Source organism: Apium graveolens, chromosome 1, assembly GCF_009905375.1.
Source record: "Apium graveolens cultivar Ventura chromosome 1, ASM990537v1, whole genome shotgun sequence".
NCBI lineage: Eukaryota > Viridiplantae > Streptophyta > Magnoliopsida > Apiales > Apiaceae > Apium > Apium graveolens.
Window position 1 is genome coordinate 64,890,385 of NC_133647.1, and position 15,818 is coordinate 64,906,202.

Below are 15,818 nucleotides of genomic sequence, written 5' to 3' on the forward strand. Positions count from 1 at the left end.
GTGCCTACGCATTCCTGGAAGCTTCTCCAAAATCGGGAATTAAACCTTGGATCTCTATCTGACACTATGGCTACAGGAACTCCGTGTCTCACTACAATTTCCTTCAAGTAAATATCCACCAACTTGTCTACGGTGTATCTTTCGTTGATTGGTAGGAAGTGTGCGGACTTGGTCAATCTATCTATAATAACCCATATGGCGTCGTGATTGGTCTTTGTCCTTGGTAGGCCTGTCAGAAAATCCATGGTTATATGCTCCCATTTCCATTCCGGAATTTCCAGGGGCCGTAATAGTCCACTAGGTCTCTGACGTTCAGCCTTCACTCTCTAGCATGTCAAGCACTTGCTGACCCACTCTGCCACTTCTCTCTTCATGTTAGGCCACCGATAATATTCTTTAAGGTCACGGTACATCTTCGTACTTCCTGGGTGGATTGAATATCTGGAGTTGTGCCCTTCGTGCAGCAGCTCATCTTTTAATTCTTGCACATTTGGAATCCAAATTCAGGACGCATACCTCATGATCCCTTTCTCGTCCTTCTCGCATCTCACTTCTTCACCGGTCAATGTTCCTCTTTCTTCACTCATCTTCTTTTCCTAACATACTCGTATTTTTCAGTCAGCTCTGGTACTAGCCTAATCTCAAATAATCCTTCCGTTCTCTTACCGGTCATTCTCACGTCAATTTCCATCTTCTCAAATTCTTTAATTAGTTCTTCTGATGTCATTATCATCTTGAGTCTTTCCTTCCTACTAAGGGCGTCAGCCACCACATTGGCTTTACCCGGGTGATACAAAATTTCACAGTCGTAATCTTTTATCAACTCTAACCATCTCCTCTGTCTCATGTTCAGTTCCTTCTGAGTGAAAATATATTTGAGGCTTTTATGGTCAGTGTAGATCTCGTATTTCTCACCGTATAGGTAGTGTCACCAAATTTTTAGGGCAAACACTATGGCTGTTAATTCTAGATCATGTGTAGGGTATCTGATCTCATACTCCTTCAATTGCCGAGAGGCATATGCTATAACTTTGCCGTGCTGCATCAGTACACATCCTAATCCTTTAAGCGATGCGTCGCTGTATATCACAAACTCTCTCTTTCCATCGGGAAGAGCGAGCACTGGTGCTGACACCAGCATCCTTTTCAGTTCTTGAAAACTTTCCTCACATTTCTCTGTCCATACAAACTTTTCTGTCTTCCACGTAAGTCTAGTCAGTGGACCGGCTATCTTAGCAAAATCTTGCACGAACCTTCGGTAATATCCCGTTAAACCCACAAAACTCCTAACCTCTGTTGGGGTAGTTGGTCTTTCCCAATTGGATACCGCCTCTATTTTGGCAGGGTCAACTAAAACTCCTTTTCTACTCACCACATGTCCTAAAAACGGAACTTCTCTTAACCAAAATTCGCACTTCGAGAACTTGGCATACAATTTCTCATTCCTCAAGATTTCTAAGACTATCCTCAAATGTTCTGCATGTTCTTGCTCTGTCTTTGAGTAGATCCGAATATCATCTATAAAAACTATCACACATATATCCAGGTACTTTTTGAACACTCTGTTCATCAAATCCATAAAGGTTGCGGGTGCATTGGTTAACCCAAATGACATGACTAAGAACTCATAGTGCCCATACCTAGTGCGAAAAGCAGTCTTCGGTATATCTTCCGGTTTGATTTTCAACTGGTGATATCCTGTTCTCAAATCTATTTTGGAAAAATGTACAGCTCCCTTGAGTTGGTCGAATAGGTCATCAATCCCGGGGAGAGGGTACCTATTCTTAATAGTCAGTTTATTCAACTCTCGATAGTCTATGCATAATCTCATACCGCCGTCCTTTTTCTTTACGAACAGTATTGGCGCTCCCCATGGCGACACAATGGGTCTTATCATTCCATTATCTAATAACTCTTGCAGTTGAGAAGCTAGTTCCTTCATCTCTACTGGGGCTATCCTATATGGGGCCTTGGATACTAGTGTCGTTCCTTGTGCTAATTCTATAGCGAACTCTATTTCCCGGTCCGGTGGCAATCCAGGTAAGTTCTCTGGAAATACATCCTCGAATTCGTTTACTATGGGTATGTCCTGTATATTGGGGACTTCCTTCTTGGTATCCACCACATAAGCCAAATAGGCCTCGTTTCCCTTCCTTAATATTCTTTTTGCCTATAGCATGGTCAGAAATTTCTGGTTCTATCGTTGACCTTTAAACACTACTTCTTTTTCATTTTGTACTCTTATCTTTACCCACTTCTATTCACAATCTATTTGTGCTCTGTTACTGGATAACCAATCCATTCCTAAGATTACATCAAATTTTCCTAACACAAATGGGATTAGGTCAACCTCGAAGACCTTCCCTTCTAATTTCAACTTGCACTTAGGGTGTACTTGATTTACAGGAATTATTTCTTTGTTTGCTATTTCCACTTGTAATATCTCACGTAAGGGTATGGCATTAAGTTTTAACTCTTTAGCAAAATCTTGAGATATAAATGACTTGGTTGCTTCGAAATCAAATAGGACATTTGCATGTTCAGAATTTAACAAAAGGGTACCTGCTATCACGTCGGTGTTTCGGACAGCATCCTGAACAGTCATGTTGAAGGTCCTAGCAGCTGGGGGTCGGTTGGAGGCAGTTTTGCTCATCCCTGAGGCTGGGGGCTTCAACGTCGGGAAATCATTTCTCATGTGTCCTACCTTCCCACATTGAAAACACGTTACATTGGGTCGGGTGCAGTTGTTGGCAAGGTGTCCGATTTGGTCACACCAGTAACATTTCAGAGGGGCTCTTGTCTGGGTACACACTCCAAGGTGTCTTCTCTTACAAGTTTGACACTCTGGTATTGGGGCGCGAGGTTGGCTATGAAATATGGCCCTAAATTGTCCGCCGCCCTGGCCAACACTCTCACTCGAGTCCTTTCTGAATCCGGGGCCTCATTCCGGTTGGGACGCCGCTCCCTTGATGAACCTGCTTGGAAGGCTCCTGTTCCCGGTTCCTATCCCTTGGTTTCCTATGTTCCTTTTCCTATTTTCCTTTTCCTTTACACTCTGCTCATTGCCTGCTTCAACAATCGAGGCTTTCTGCACTAAGATGGCATAGTCTGTCAGCTCTAACACTGCCACTCGGTTTTGTATCCACTGTTTCAGACCAAGATGAAACCTTCGCACTTTCTTCTCTTCGGTAGTCACAAACTCAGGCATAAATCTTGACAACTCAGTAAACTTGGCCTCATATTCTGCCACGGTCATCTTATCCTGTTTCAACTCCAGAAACTTAATCTCCATCTGGGTCTCCATAAACCTAGGGAAATACTTGTCTAAGAATAGTCGGGTAAATCTATCCCATGGGATCACATAATCAGTCTCTATGTTTCGTTTGGACTCCCACCAGTAGTTAGCTTCTCCTTTCAGCATGTAAGAAGCGAAAATGGTCTTGTGTCGTTCCTCAACACCTAGTATCTCGAAGGACTTTTCTATCTCTTTGAGCCCGGCCCGTGCTTTAACGGGGTCGGCCGATCCTAGAAACTCAGGGGGTTTGAGAGATTTGAAGGCCCTAAAGGCAGTAGCTGCAGTCTGTTGGGCAGCATGTGACTGTGGTGGAATAGGCTGTTGGTTCAAATTTGCTCTTAACAGTTCCATATATTCATTCATGGGGTTCCCTTCCTGATGAGTATCCTCAGCCTATTCTTCTACATATTCTTCCTCATCGTATTCATTATAGTCTAGATCCTCTTCATTTTCTTCATTTACTACAGGGTCAGGTTCATTCCGTTGTTGGTTAACAGATTCTGCGGGTTGTGCCCTGGTTCCTCTTCTACGGGGTGGCATTATTCTGATAATGAAAATTGGTAAATACAGTTGCAATATTTTAGAATTTATTCATATGCAAGCATGTCATTTATTATCTAGCAGGTTTTTATAAAGTACAATAATATGGACATCATTTTCTTAATAACTGCTTAGATATATATTCATGAGATCTCCCGCTTATATCTTGGGGACGAAATAACTAGTTGAGTTCATACATGCCTGATTAAAATATATTACTACTTGTCCTGAATACTGGAATGAAAATACATAAGTCGTGTACCCTGAAGGGCTAGGAACACAATCTACTACTAGCTATCCTATCAAAATTGGTGACAAGTCACCCAGCCTTCCTCAAGATCCATATCTAGTCCCTCAGTCACTGTCACTGCGTGTGAGGTCACGCACCCTTCTCATCGCTCCTGCCAACATCAGTTCTGCATCAACCACCGGGATGCATCCTCCAATCGCTGTCATCCTCATCTGAACCCTGGTACGGAGCTCGATTCCATCGATCTCTCTGCGGGCTATGGCTGGGGAAGCAGCTCTGAAATATCCTGGGTATCCTAGTCGGGTGGCTCTCTCAGCTGTCAGTGCCTGGTGTAACTCCATAATGCGAGCAGATGCCGCAGTAATCTCAGCGTTAAGCTGAGCCACCATCCAGTCGTGTACAGCTACATGTATGGTCGCCGGGGGTGGTAGAGGTGAATCTGGGTCGCTAGAGGATATGTTATAAGCCTCGTAGATCTGTGCATGTATCCCCTCCTCCTTATCATCATCAGTATAGGGCATAGGGCTCTGAATCCCTGGGGTGGAGTAGGAGAGCGAATAGTCGGGTGAGGGTACATCTCTACATCCCTCCAGCCTACGCCATCTCCCTGAGTCATCTCAACACCATTAGCTATGGGGACAGAAAGGTCAGTCTCCTTCTCCGGGACATCCTCAGTAGGGTCATCGTCTGAATTATCAATGGGTGGGTTCTCTGGCTCGGGAGTAGGGTCACGCTCAGGAATCATAACATCATCAACAGGGTCAACCTCCCTCATAGGCTCCACTGGTACCTGACACAGTAGGCAACGTGTTACTAACTTAGAGTCGGAATTCCCTTGAGGGTAAAACTGTCAAGTCTACCCGTGTAGCCTGACGATGAACTCGACTTGAGTTCTAATTGATTATTTTATTATTCCTATGTCTACGTATTTTATATCCTATCGTTTCCAAGATTTGATAACCTAAGGCTCTGATACCATTTCTGTGACGAACCAAAATCTGGGGTCAGGAATCTCGAAGGCCACGCCATCTAACTATTATAACCACATAACTCACACCACAATATATAAATACTCACGCTTCACGACCCTACACTTATCACACACACACGCTTACAGGTTATTGTCTTGGAAATGAACCATTCATAACTAGAGTGATTTCAACCATCAAGTGATAATTATTACAACCCAAAAGTGATTAAGTCTTACCGGGGAGTAACCTTTAAGTAAGGTTGGTCCGCCGGCCAAATATACGTTTCTTGTTTATTACCTTACATAAGTCATACTTATAAATAAGCCGAACAAAAAACAACTGAAAAATAATCCAGCTTATTCGAACTACCTGTGGTACAACACCAAATAATCTACGGAACAACTAGCCATTTCCTAACCGTATACTGGTTGTGGTTCTCATGGCAGGCATCTTGATTCACTATTGTGTTGTGTCAATTTAAGAAAACAAGTGTGAGCTATAATGCCCAGCATAATAATGTACAGTATGAAAATGACTGTATGATAACCTACGTAAAACATCATATATGATAATTATATTTTATTCGAAAATAGTTTTCCCTTGGTGATACACACCTTCTTATGAAAACAGTTCTTTAGGGGATTTTTATTATCCTACGAATACCTTAATAGGAAACCCATCATCTAGTCTTGGGTTACGGTATTGCATCACAATTCCAATTGAAAGAAATTAGGACACTCATTGGAGCCACCGTATACGATTATCAGTCGTAATACGATAATAGTAACCTTTTCTACTAGTCGAAGGACGACACCTTCGTATCCCGGTTATCACCCTTACCGCATTCGGGCTACGTGTCCCATTTTTGGGTATACACATACTTCACAAGTTCCTGAGTACACAAAGTACCTTCGCCTGCGGTACCTTTGGTAGTCCATCTAGCACACATAGTACCAGAGTCTACCCCTCCCTTGTCCTATAAAAGAATTCTATCAATCTCGAGAACTCGAACCACATCGAAATTCCCCAAACGTTTTGCTTGTTGATAGAAACAACTTATCTCACTAAGATATAAGTGTATATATGTATATACGTACTTCCGAGATTTTCAGAGGAAGTACTAAGGATGTGAATTGACCGTTGTCAACAGATAATTAAATAAGGAGGAAAAGTTTCTCCTTGAAACTATGTTCAAAATATTAAATAAGTCGGGATAATATTCACTGAGGATTTAAAATTATTCGAATGATGTTCCGAAATCAGGAAGTATATTTTAAATCCGGATCTATGATTTTTAAATCAATAATAAACCCTTTAATGAATAATAAATAATTAAATAATAATTGATAAATGAATAAACCTCGAATGAGTTTACTCTCTAAAAGAATATTTAAAATAATATTCCTCAACTAGTTTATGTCTACGTAGTTAATAATCTTTAATGTTTAATCAGGTTTAAAATAAATAATCGTTGGAGTATACTACTCCCATAATAAAGGATTAGGTATATAGTATTTATTATTCGAACCATAAAATATAGTTGAGGGAATATGATCGTTGGGAAATCGTTTTAAAAAAAGTTCGAGGTATTTTAATATTTCGTAAGTGGACGTTAAGTCCCTTTAAAACGTACTATTATGGACTTGTAATGGACCTATAATATCACCGGAATGATTCCTAGGTTTTCATCTTAAAATCCCGACCGACTCTCGGTCTTATAATCATATGTCACGCTTAAAGCGGAATTAACATTTCACGATATATACTTATCGTACAACATCGCTACATTATGTGAAAATTCAACAACTATGTATCATGGAAAACTTGGTATTTATACAATGATAATAAAACAAATCTTTTACAACACAACAGTAAATGGAGTTGGGTTCGTAAACTTGCCTGGGTATCTCGAGGTGGAGGATGCTTTAGGTTCCGCTCGGAAATCTATAACCATAAACACAATTCGTTAGGTCTCGTTCTAATTTCCGGCGACACGTACTCACGCGTTACTTATTATACACCCTCTCAACTTATATTACCCTTATTATTCCTTTAAATCATTATTCACATCATGGTCGCTTCATTTTTCTAAGTATCTTAGGTTCATTCTCATTATCGCCGTCGGCTCCGCTTATGGATCCTACGGTTTCTAATCGCGCAGTCTCGGCTACGATATTTTTATAAAATTGAAAATCATTATTTTTACTTGAAATTTTTATGGCAGTTAGGAAACTCAAAATAATACTCTCTGTAAAAATTTCATGATTTATTAACACCATTAAGTCGATCCTTTATATTTTCAAAGTACGTAATTCATAGTAGTTTTTGTCGCGTAAATCACTTTTAGTAAAACGGCCATAACTTTTGATCCGTAAATCGGAAAAAAGAGATTCAAGCGCCTAAACGATCCTTATAATATTTTCTACCATAATCAAGGGTTATTTTTCAAGAAACTATAGTTTACAACTTCGGGACTTTCTGCAGAAACTTAAAGTTACGATTTGTTGGTTTTAACGGAGTTACGTTTACGTTCTAGGTTTCGTTTACGTCCTAACTCTTAACACAACCACCAACAATCATCATCTCATCATCAACACACAAACTCCTCTCAAGAATATCATGTTCTTGAGGCAACAACAATCAACCTTAAATCTACTTAACTAAACATCAAGATTCCAACCATACCACTTCAAAAACTAGGTGTACAACTACATACTAAATGGATCTTAAAAATGAATCTTAAATAAAGTTGGGCCAAAGATTTTTACCTTATTTGAAAGATTAAAATGTGTTCTTGAGGATGGTGGAGTCCTGGGAGTTCTTGGTATGGTTTTTGGAACCTAAAACCACCATTGAAATCAAGAAACCAAAGAGGAGTTACTATTCATACTATTCACTAGTGACTTTCTTGATTTTATTTCACCCATCAAACCTTGATAAAAAGAGATGAAAGAATTTTCTTACCTTAGTTTGATTGTTAGGAAGCTTGAGAATTAATGGGATGATTTTACCATGGCTAGATTTTGAGATTTGAATTTGAATTCCTCCCTTCTTTCTTGAAAAGCCGAATGGAAGCAAGTGGGGAGAGAAGGGGGTATTTATGCTTGCTTCCTTGGGTGCTTCTAGGAAATGGGGTGGTGATACCTTTCCCTTGATTTTTATTCTTCCTAGAATTTTAGGTTTATTCCTTGTTGCAAATCTTGGGGACAAATCCAAGTAGCTTGCTAGTTTACAAGCTAACTACATGTGCTAGCTTCCTTAGCACACTATTTGGCTAGCTTGCTTGATCATTCTATGGTTAGCTCACTATTTGATGAAGTAACCATGGTTACTTTCTTACCATGGTTAGTTAGTGTGTTACGTTTATTTAATCGATTACGCGTTCACTCGGTTACTTAAACGTTTTCATAATACTTACTCGTAAATGGTTCGCGACGTAATTCCTTTTGTATTTATTCCTTATATTTTGAATTATCATACTTGAATATAAATCCGTAGGGTTTCAATATTGTAATTATATTGTGATTCCCGTAATCCTCGATGAGTCGTAAATACGGCCGTTTTTCAAAGTTCGTTTTCTTCGAAAACTAATAGCGTTTACATACACTCATTTGGTACGTATAATCATAATATCAACTCTGAAACTCCTTTTCTCATGCACTACATAGTGTGGGCTCAAAAGCTTTTCCCGTCCGTCAGGGTTACTATTCATTAAACGTTTTACAAGGTCTCAAAAATTCGAGTTATTACATTGATAATTTCATGGTCTTATAAAAAAAAAATCTGAATTTTGTGAGGCTTTTGACACCCGAAGGGGCCCGAAAACGTCATTTTTCGCGAAACGAGAAAATTTGTAAAATGACTGGATGTTCAGAATATCGTTATGGTATGAGCCATACTAGGAGAAATAAGGCCAATGATTTTATCTGAATTATCAGCTATTAAAACACTGTTTGGGTCGTACAACATTTGATATAAAAGCGTTTGACTCATAATAAAACACCCGATAATTACCGAGAACACGTTCTGACAAAACAAAATACACGGAGCATGTAACAGTTAGGGTTTTATAACTCAACACACTTAATAACATATTACAACAATTAAATCATCTTTATTATGATATACTACAAACATAATTTCTCAGTCTTTACATCCTTCCCCCCTTAATAAGATTTTGTCCTCAGAATCTCGCTAGGAAAATAACTGGGATACTTCTCTAACATTTCACTTTCAAGTTCCCAGGATGACTCTTCAACCACAGGATTCCTCCATAAGACTCTCACTAGTGGTACAGATTTATTTCTCAATACTCTATCTTGCCGATCTAAATTTCTTATTGGCTATTATATATAAGACAAATCAGCTTGAAGCTCTATCGGCTCATATTCTATTACATGCCTCGAATAAGGATTATATTTCTTAAGCATTAAAACATGAAACACGTTATGAATGTGCTGCATATGGGGTGGTAAGACTAACTCATAGGCGACCTTTCTGACTCTTTTCAAAATTTCAAATGGACCAACGTATCGTGGCTTTAGCTTGCCTTTATTGCCAAATCTAGTTAATCCTTTCCATGGTGATATCTTCAGTAACACATGTTCTCCTTCTTGGTAATCCACATCCTTTCTGGTTTGATCTGCGTATTTGCGTTGTCGATTATGCGCTGCTTCGAGTCGCTTTTGGATAATCTCTACTTTTTCCTTGGTTTGCTGAATCGGTTATGGACCTAGAATTTTGCATTTTCCAACTTCATCCCAACATACAGGTGACCTACACTTCCTTCTATATAAGGCTTCATAAAAAGGCATTCAAATGCTAGCATGATAGCTGTTGTTGTAAGAGAATTCCACTAGCAATAAATGTTCGTCCTAACTGCCTTCAAATTCTATTGCACACACTCATAGAATATCTTCTATTGTTTGAATCATTCTTTTGCTTTGCCCGTCAATCTGCGGAAGGTAAGCACTCATGTTTAATTTGGTTCTAAGGCATTCTTGAAACTGTCTCCAGAACCGTGAATTAAACGTGGATCTCGATCAGATACAATGGATACAGGAACTCCATGTCGCATTATTATCTCTCTAAGATATAGGTTCACTAACTTATCAAGTGAAAATCTTCTGTTAATTGGGAGAAAATGTGCCGACTTTATTAATCTGTCAATAATAACCCAAATCGCATCATGGTTTGCTCTGGTTCGTGGAAGTCTTACTACGAAATCCATGGATAAATGTTCCCATTTTTATTATGGAATATCCAGTGGTTGTAGTAATCTGCTTGGACATTGATGCTCTACTTTGACTCGCTGGCACATATAACATTTACTGACCCATTCGGCTATTTCTTTCTTCATATCTGGCCACCAAAAGTTTTCCTTTAAATCTCTGTACATTTTCGTGCTCCCGGGATGAATTGAGTATCTCGAATTGTGAGCGTCTCATAAAATTTCTTCTTTCAATTCTGGTATATTGGGAATCCAGATTCTTGAGGCAAAGTGCAAGATTCCTTTGTTATCATTCTTACTTGTAATTTCTTCTCCTGTCAAGTTGTCGATTTCATGATTCATTACTTCCTCTTGACACCTTCTTATCTTTTCCAACAGTTCTGGCTGGAATGTCATTGCATAGTTCATTTCAGTGGATTTTTCTGGAATACGAACTTCAATTTCCATTTTATCAAACTCTCTGATCAATTCTTCTGAGGATGTCAACATATTTAAACTTTTTTTTCGACTTAATGCATCTGCTACAACATTTGCTTTACCTGAATGATAGTTGATTGGCACGTCGTAGTCTTTGATTAGCTGTAGCCAGCGTCGCTGTCTCATGTTGAGTTCAATCTGTGTAAAAATATATTTCAGACTCTTATGATCCGTGTAGATTTCACATTTCTCTCAATAAAGATAATGTCTCCATAATTTCAGTGCAAACACAATGGCAGCTAATTCCAGATTATGCGTCGGATATTTTTGTTCATGAGGTTTCAGTTGTCTAGAAGCATACGTAATTACATTATTGTGCTGCATTAATACACATCCAAGTCCTCGATAGGAAGCATCGCTGTAAATAACGAAATCTTCTTGATCATCTGGTAGCACAAGTACAGAGGCGGTAACTAGTCGATTCTTCATTTCTTGAAAACTTTCTTCACATTCTTCATTCCATGTAAACTTTTCATTTTTCTGAGTCAATTTAGTTTATGGCATAGCTATTTTCGCAAAGTCTTTAATAAATCCTCTGTAATAACCAGCCAATCCCAAGAAACTTCTAACTTCTGTCAGGGTCTTTGGTCTTTCCCAATTTAAAACAGCTTCAATCTTTGCTGGATCCTCTTGAATTCCTTCAGTACTAATTATGTGGCCTAGAAATTGTACTTCTCTCAACCGAAATTCACATTTCAAAATTTTTGCATAAAGTTGTTCTTTCCTCAAAATTTCCAAAGTAATTCTTAAATGTTCAGCATGTTCTTCATCATTCTTCGAGTAGATCAGGATGTCATCAATAAATACGATGATAAATTTATCCAAGTACTTTTTAAACACTCTATTCATTAAATCCACGAACACCGCTGGTGCATTTGTCAGTACAAATGCCATCACGAGAAATTCATAATGCATGTATCTCGTTCAAAAAGCTGTTTTAGAAATATCCTTCGCCTTGATCTTTAACTGGTGGTACCCTGACCTTAAGTCAAACTTCGAAAACCACGCTGCTCCTTTCAATTGATCAAATAAATCATTGATCCGTGACAAATAATATTTATTCTTGATAGTTAACTTATTTCACTCACGATAGTCGATACATAACCGCATACTGCCGTCTTTCTTCTTTACAAATAATACCGGTGCACCCCATTGGGATACACTAGGCCTTTGATTCCCCTATCCAGAAGATCCTGCAATTGTATTACCAGTACTTTCATTTCAACTAGTTCCATTCCATACGGAGCTGTCGAAACTGGTTCGGTACCTGGTGCTAAGTCGATGGTAAACTCGATATTTCGATCCGGAGGTAGTCTTGGAAGTTCATCTGGAAAGACATCAAGAAATTCATATACCACGGAAATGTCTTCAATTTTTGGAATTTCCTTTTCCGTATCCAATACATAGGCTAAATAAGCTTTATATCCTTGGCATAATAATCGTTTCATCTACATCATCGTTAGGAATCTTTGCTTCTGTTTCTCATCTTTGAATGTTACGGTTGCATTTTCTTCAGTTCGCAGATTCACCTTCTTATTCACGCAATCGATCTGGGAATTATTGTCGGCTAACCAATCCATCCCTAGAATAACATCAAATTCTCCCAACTTGAAAGTTATCAAGTCAACAGAGAAGTGATGTCCTGCTATTTCGATATCACACCCTGGACATACCCGGTCTACATGAACCTGGTCGTCATTCGCTAATTTTATAATTAACGTTTCGCCCAACCATTGAATTTCACAGTATAGCTTATGGACAAATTGCTCAGAAATAAAAGATCTTGTGGAACCAGAATCAATCAAGACTTTTGCTTCTACAGAATTCACAAGAAGTGTACCTGCAACCACGTTTGGATTCTGCACAGCTTCTTTCATTGAAATATTAATGGTCCTTGCCCTAGGCTAATTTTGATGTGATGGTGGAGGTAATGCCAAAACCCTTGGAATACTGGCTGCCATAGCTGCTCCTTTGCAATCCTTTGCAATATGTCCCTTTCTTCCGCATTGAAAATGGGTAATCTCTGTCTTCCCTGTTGGGCATTCACCAGAAAGGTGTCCCTTTTGCTTGCACTTGAAACACGTGACATTTGGCTTATTACAGATCCCTGTATATTTCTTTCCACATGTCTTACAATTGGGTATTTTCGGTCGGATGATTATTTGTTGAGGGGGATCTTGGAGTCAGTTACTCGTTCTCTGATTGCCTTGATCTGTCCTTTTAAAATTTATATTTTTCCGGGCTTGAAATCCCGGCCTCCTGTTGGAACAGTTCTGAAAACTTCCTTGACTCTTTTCCTCTTGGGACGTCTAACTTTCACCTTCAATAATCATGGTTTTCTGAACCACGGTCGTGTAGGTTGTCAATTAAAATACTGCCACTCTGATACGAATCCACGGATTCAATCCTTGTTGGAATCTCTTAGCTCATTTCTCATCAGTAACCTGCTCTGGAACAAACGTAGCCAATTCAGTAAACTTGGCTTTATATTCAGTAACTGACATATTCCCTTATTTCAATTCCAAGAACTTGATTTCCATCTGGTTCTTCATATAGCGGGGAAAATACATTTCCAGGAAAAGCTCGGTGAATCTATCCCAAGTTACGACACCGTCGCCTTCTAACGCTTTCTTGGATTCCCACTAGTAATTAGCTTCTCCCTTCAAGAAATAACTATCAAAATCTGTCTTCTGGTCTGCTTCCACTTTAACCAATGCAAATGTTTTAACTATCTCTTTCAACCAGGCCCTAGCTTTAGTGGCATCCCCTGTACCTTCAAGTTCTAGAGGCTTTACCGACTGAAACTGCTTAAAGGTAACAACAGGTACAACTGGTGGTACTTGTGGCTCAGGACGAGGTGGCGGCTGTAACATCTGCTGCTGGAACTATTGTTGTTGCTGCTGCATTTGCTGCGGCATCATCACCATTTGTTATTGCATCAGGTTGAACATTTGGTCCATATGGTTGTTATTATTCTTCCATTTAGTATTATATTGGATGACTCAGTTATGGTCTTTCTTTTTGGTGCCATTTTTCTGATAATAAAATAAATGGTTCTTTTAATAATAATTTACTAAACAGGTAATAATGGACAAAGGATCAATTTTTCTAGTATTACAACATGGAATTTAAACAATGGATAATGGAAAGAAAACAATTTGACAGATATCAAAATGAGAATTAAAACAGTTCAGAACATGAACAAATCATTTGAAATAATTTTAAAATTTGGAATAATAGATTGTACAACATTATTTTAAATAAAATAGAATTTGAGATATGGAAAAACTGTAAAACAGTAAAGTAAATGTAAATGTTATAAAGACTGAAATTTAAAATAAAAAGAAAAAGTTAAAAAAGTTCATTTTATATATATATGACACCATCTTCAGGTGTTAGTGCTTGATACAAAAGGTCTACATCAGATCTGTCACAGCTACTGCTGATACATGTCAAAACTAGATACTACACACATACATGCCTAATCACACTATACTATGCTGCCCATATCTACATATGTCACATATGATACAACACATCTGTCTGGCTAATCTCAGAAGCCTGGTGGTACACGGTTTATCTCTTGTCGGATTGAATCTAAAATTGTCTCCACCAATCTCATGGCTCAGTAGTACACTGCGTCTGTACGAATATCCTCCTGACTCAGTTCTCCCAGCTCCTGCGAAACCGCCCGATAAATCTGCCTGAGTCTCTCTCTCTCTCTCAGCACATAATTTGGTTGTAAAGCTGTCACAGGGCCATACTCACGTCTCTCAAATAATCCAAGGATCTCACTATACTGGGCCCTCCACATCTGCATGTCATCTCTCATCCTCGCATACGCATGATACGGTAGTGTTCGCGGCTCTCTAAGATCTGTCTGCGATCCCCGGGAAGGTAAAGGCACAGGCTGATCAATGACCTGTGCATCCATGAACTCCGTAGGAGGAAACTGGTAAATCCCTGGCACTGGAGCATATATGGCTAAGGGAGCTGGAAATAACACCGATGGTATCTAAGGCTCGATCAACTGAAGATCTAGATGTACTTCTGGCTACTGAAATAAAATCTCTGGCTCTGGCTGCTGGAAAGGTATCTCTGGCTCTGGCTACTGAAATGGTACCTCTAACTCATCCAACTGTGGAAAATTAATTAGGTCAGGTATCTCGAGCATCGGAAACTCGAGAGGTGGTAGCAGAGGTATCTCTAGCTCAAAGTATGTGAAAAAGTCTATAGGATCAGGTACCTCTGGAACTTGCGGATCCACATGTGCTATTGGAGGCATAGACACTGGTGGTATCACTTGTCCGGACACGGTCCTATGAAAAGATGCTGAATCCATCTGACAAAATAACCATAACATAAGAAAATGTCACTTCTACTAATCTTAGAAATCAACAAAACCCTAATACTATTATTCCTATCTTATGTGATCTCCCCATCTTATCTTAATCTTAATGTTCCTGTTTCAGGGACCAAAACCTATGCTCTGATACCAACTGTAACACCATACAAATTCGGGGTCTAGATCTGGGGGATTACTTACCACTAATTACCTTATTAAACCTGTACAATAATTAAATAAACATATAATAACCCCTTTCTACTACTACTCATGATCTTTTAAGGTTAAGGTATGAAAGAAAGAACAACTTACGAACTTTATTATAAACAACCCAAATTGATAGTCTTACAAACTTTCTTTATTACAAACCATTCATCTACACAAGTTTTAACTCAGTTTCTTTGATGTAAAAAACATCTGCATCTATTCTCACTGCGCCTTCTCGGGCATCTCAAAACTCTCTTCTGGGATTGGAATTAGCACCCTTGGTGCCATTGGGTCCCGCCGTCTGACCCGCTTCTTGACCACTCAAGTACGGATGGATTTCATTCTCAGCCTTAACTGAAAAACAAGGTGAGTAACAATAATAGGGGTGAGCTATAATTTCTCAACAAGCCTGCAATATATATATATAAAGAGAATGATAAATGAACCGGTAATCTGATAGTTTGAACAACCACACATCTCTTCAAAAATTAAGGAAGGCCACT

General features: G+C 38.9%; 1 protein-coding gene across 1 annotated transcript; it reads right to left on the reverse strand.

The window, feature by feature from the left end:
• Positions 1-10,499: 10,499 nt before the first annotated feature.
• Positions 10,500-12,640, reverse strand: LOC141674272 (uncharacterized). Its single transcript, XM_074481007.1, has 4 exons — positions 12,263-12,640; positions 11,972-12,148; positions 10,995-11,243; positions 10,500-10,901 (listed from the first exon to the last, which is right to left on the reverse strand). Exons 1-4 carry the CDS (start codon positions 12,638-12,640, stop codon positions 10,500-10,502), a joined length of 1,206 nt encoding a protein of 401 aa, XP_074337108.1.
• Between the last annotated feature and the right edge of the window lie 3,178 nt (positions 12,641-15,818).

What these genes read in the sequence shown, in the direction of transcription:
- LOC141674272 (XM_074481007.1), bottom strand. Translation starts at nt 12,640, where the DNA reads ATGAAAGAAGCTGTGCAGAATCCAAACGTGGTTGCAGGTACACTTCTT. An exon ending in GAACTGAAGAAAATGCAACC is followed by an intron (nt 12,149 to 12,262) that starts GTAACATTCAAA and finishes GATACGGAAAAG; the next exon opens with GAAATTCCAAAAATTGAAGA. An exon ending in TAGTTGAAATGAAAGTACTG is followed by an intron (nt 11,244 to 11,971) that starts GTAATACAATTG and finishes AAATTGACTCAG; the next exon opens with AAAAATGAAAAGTTTACATG.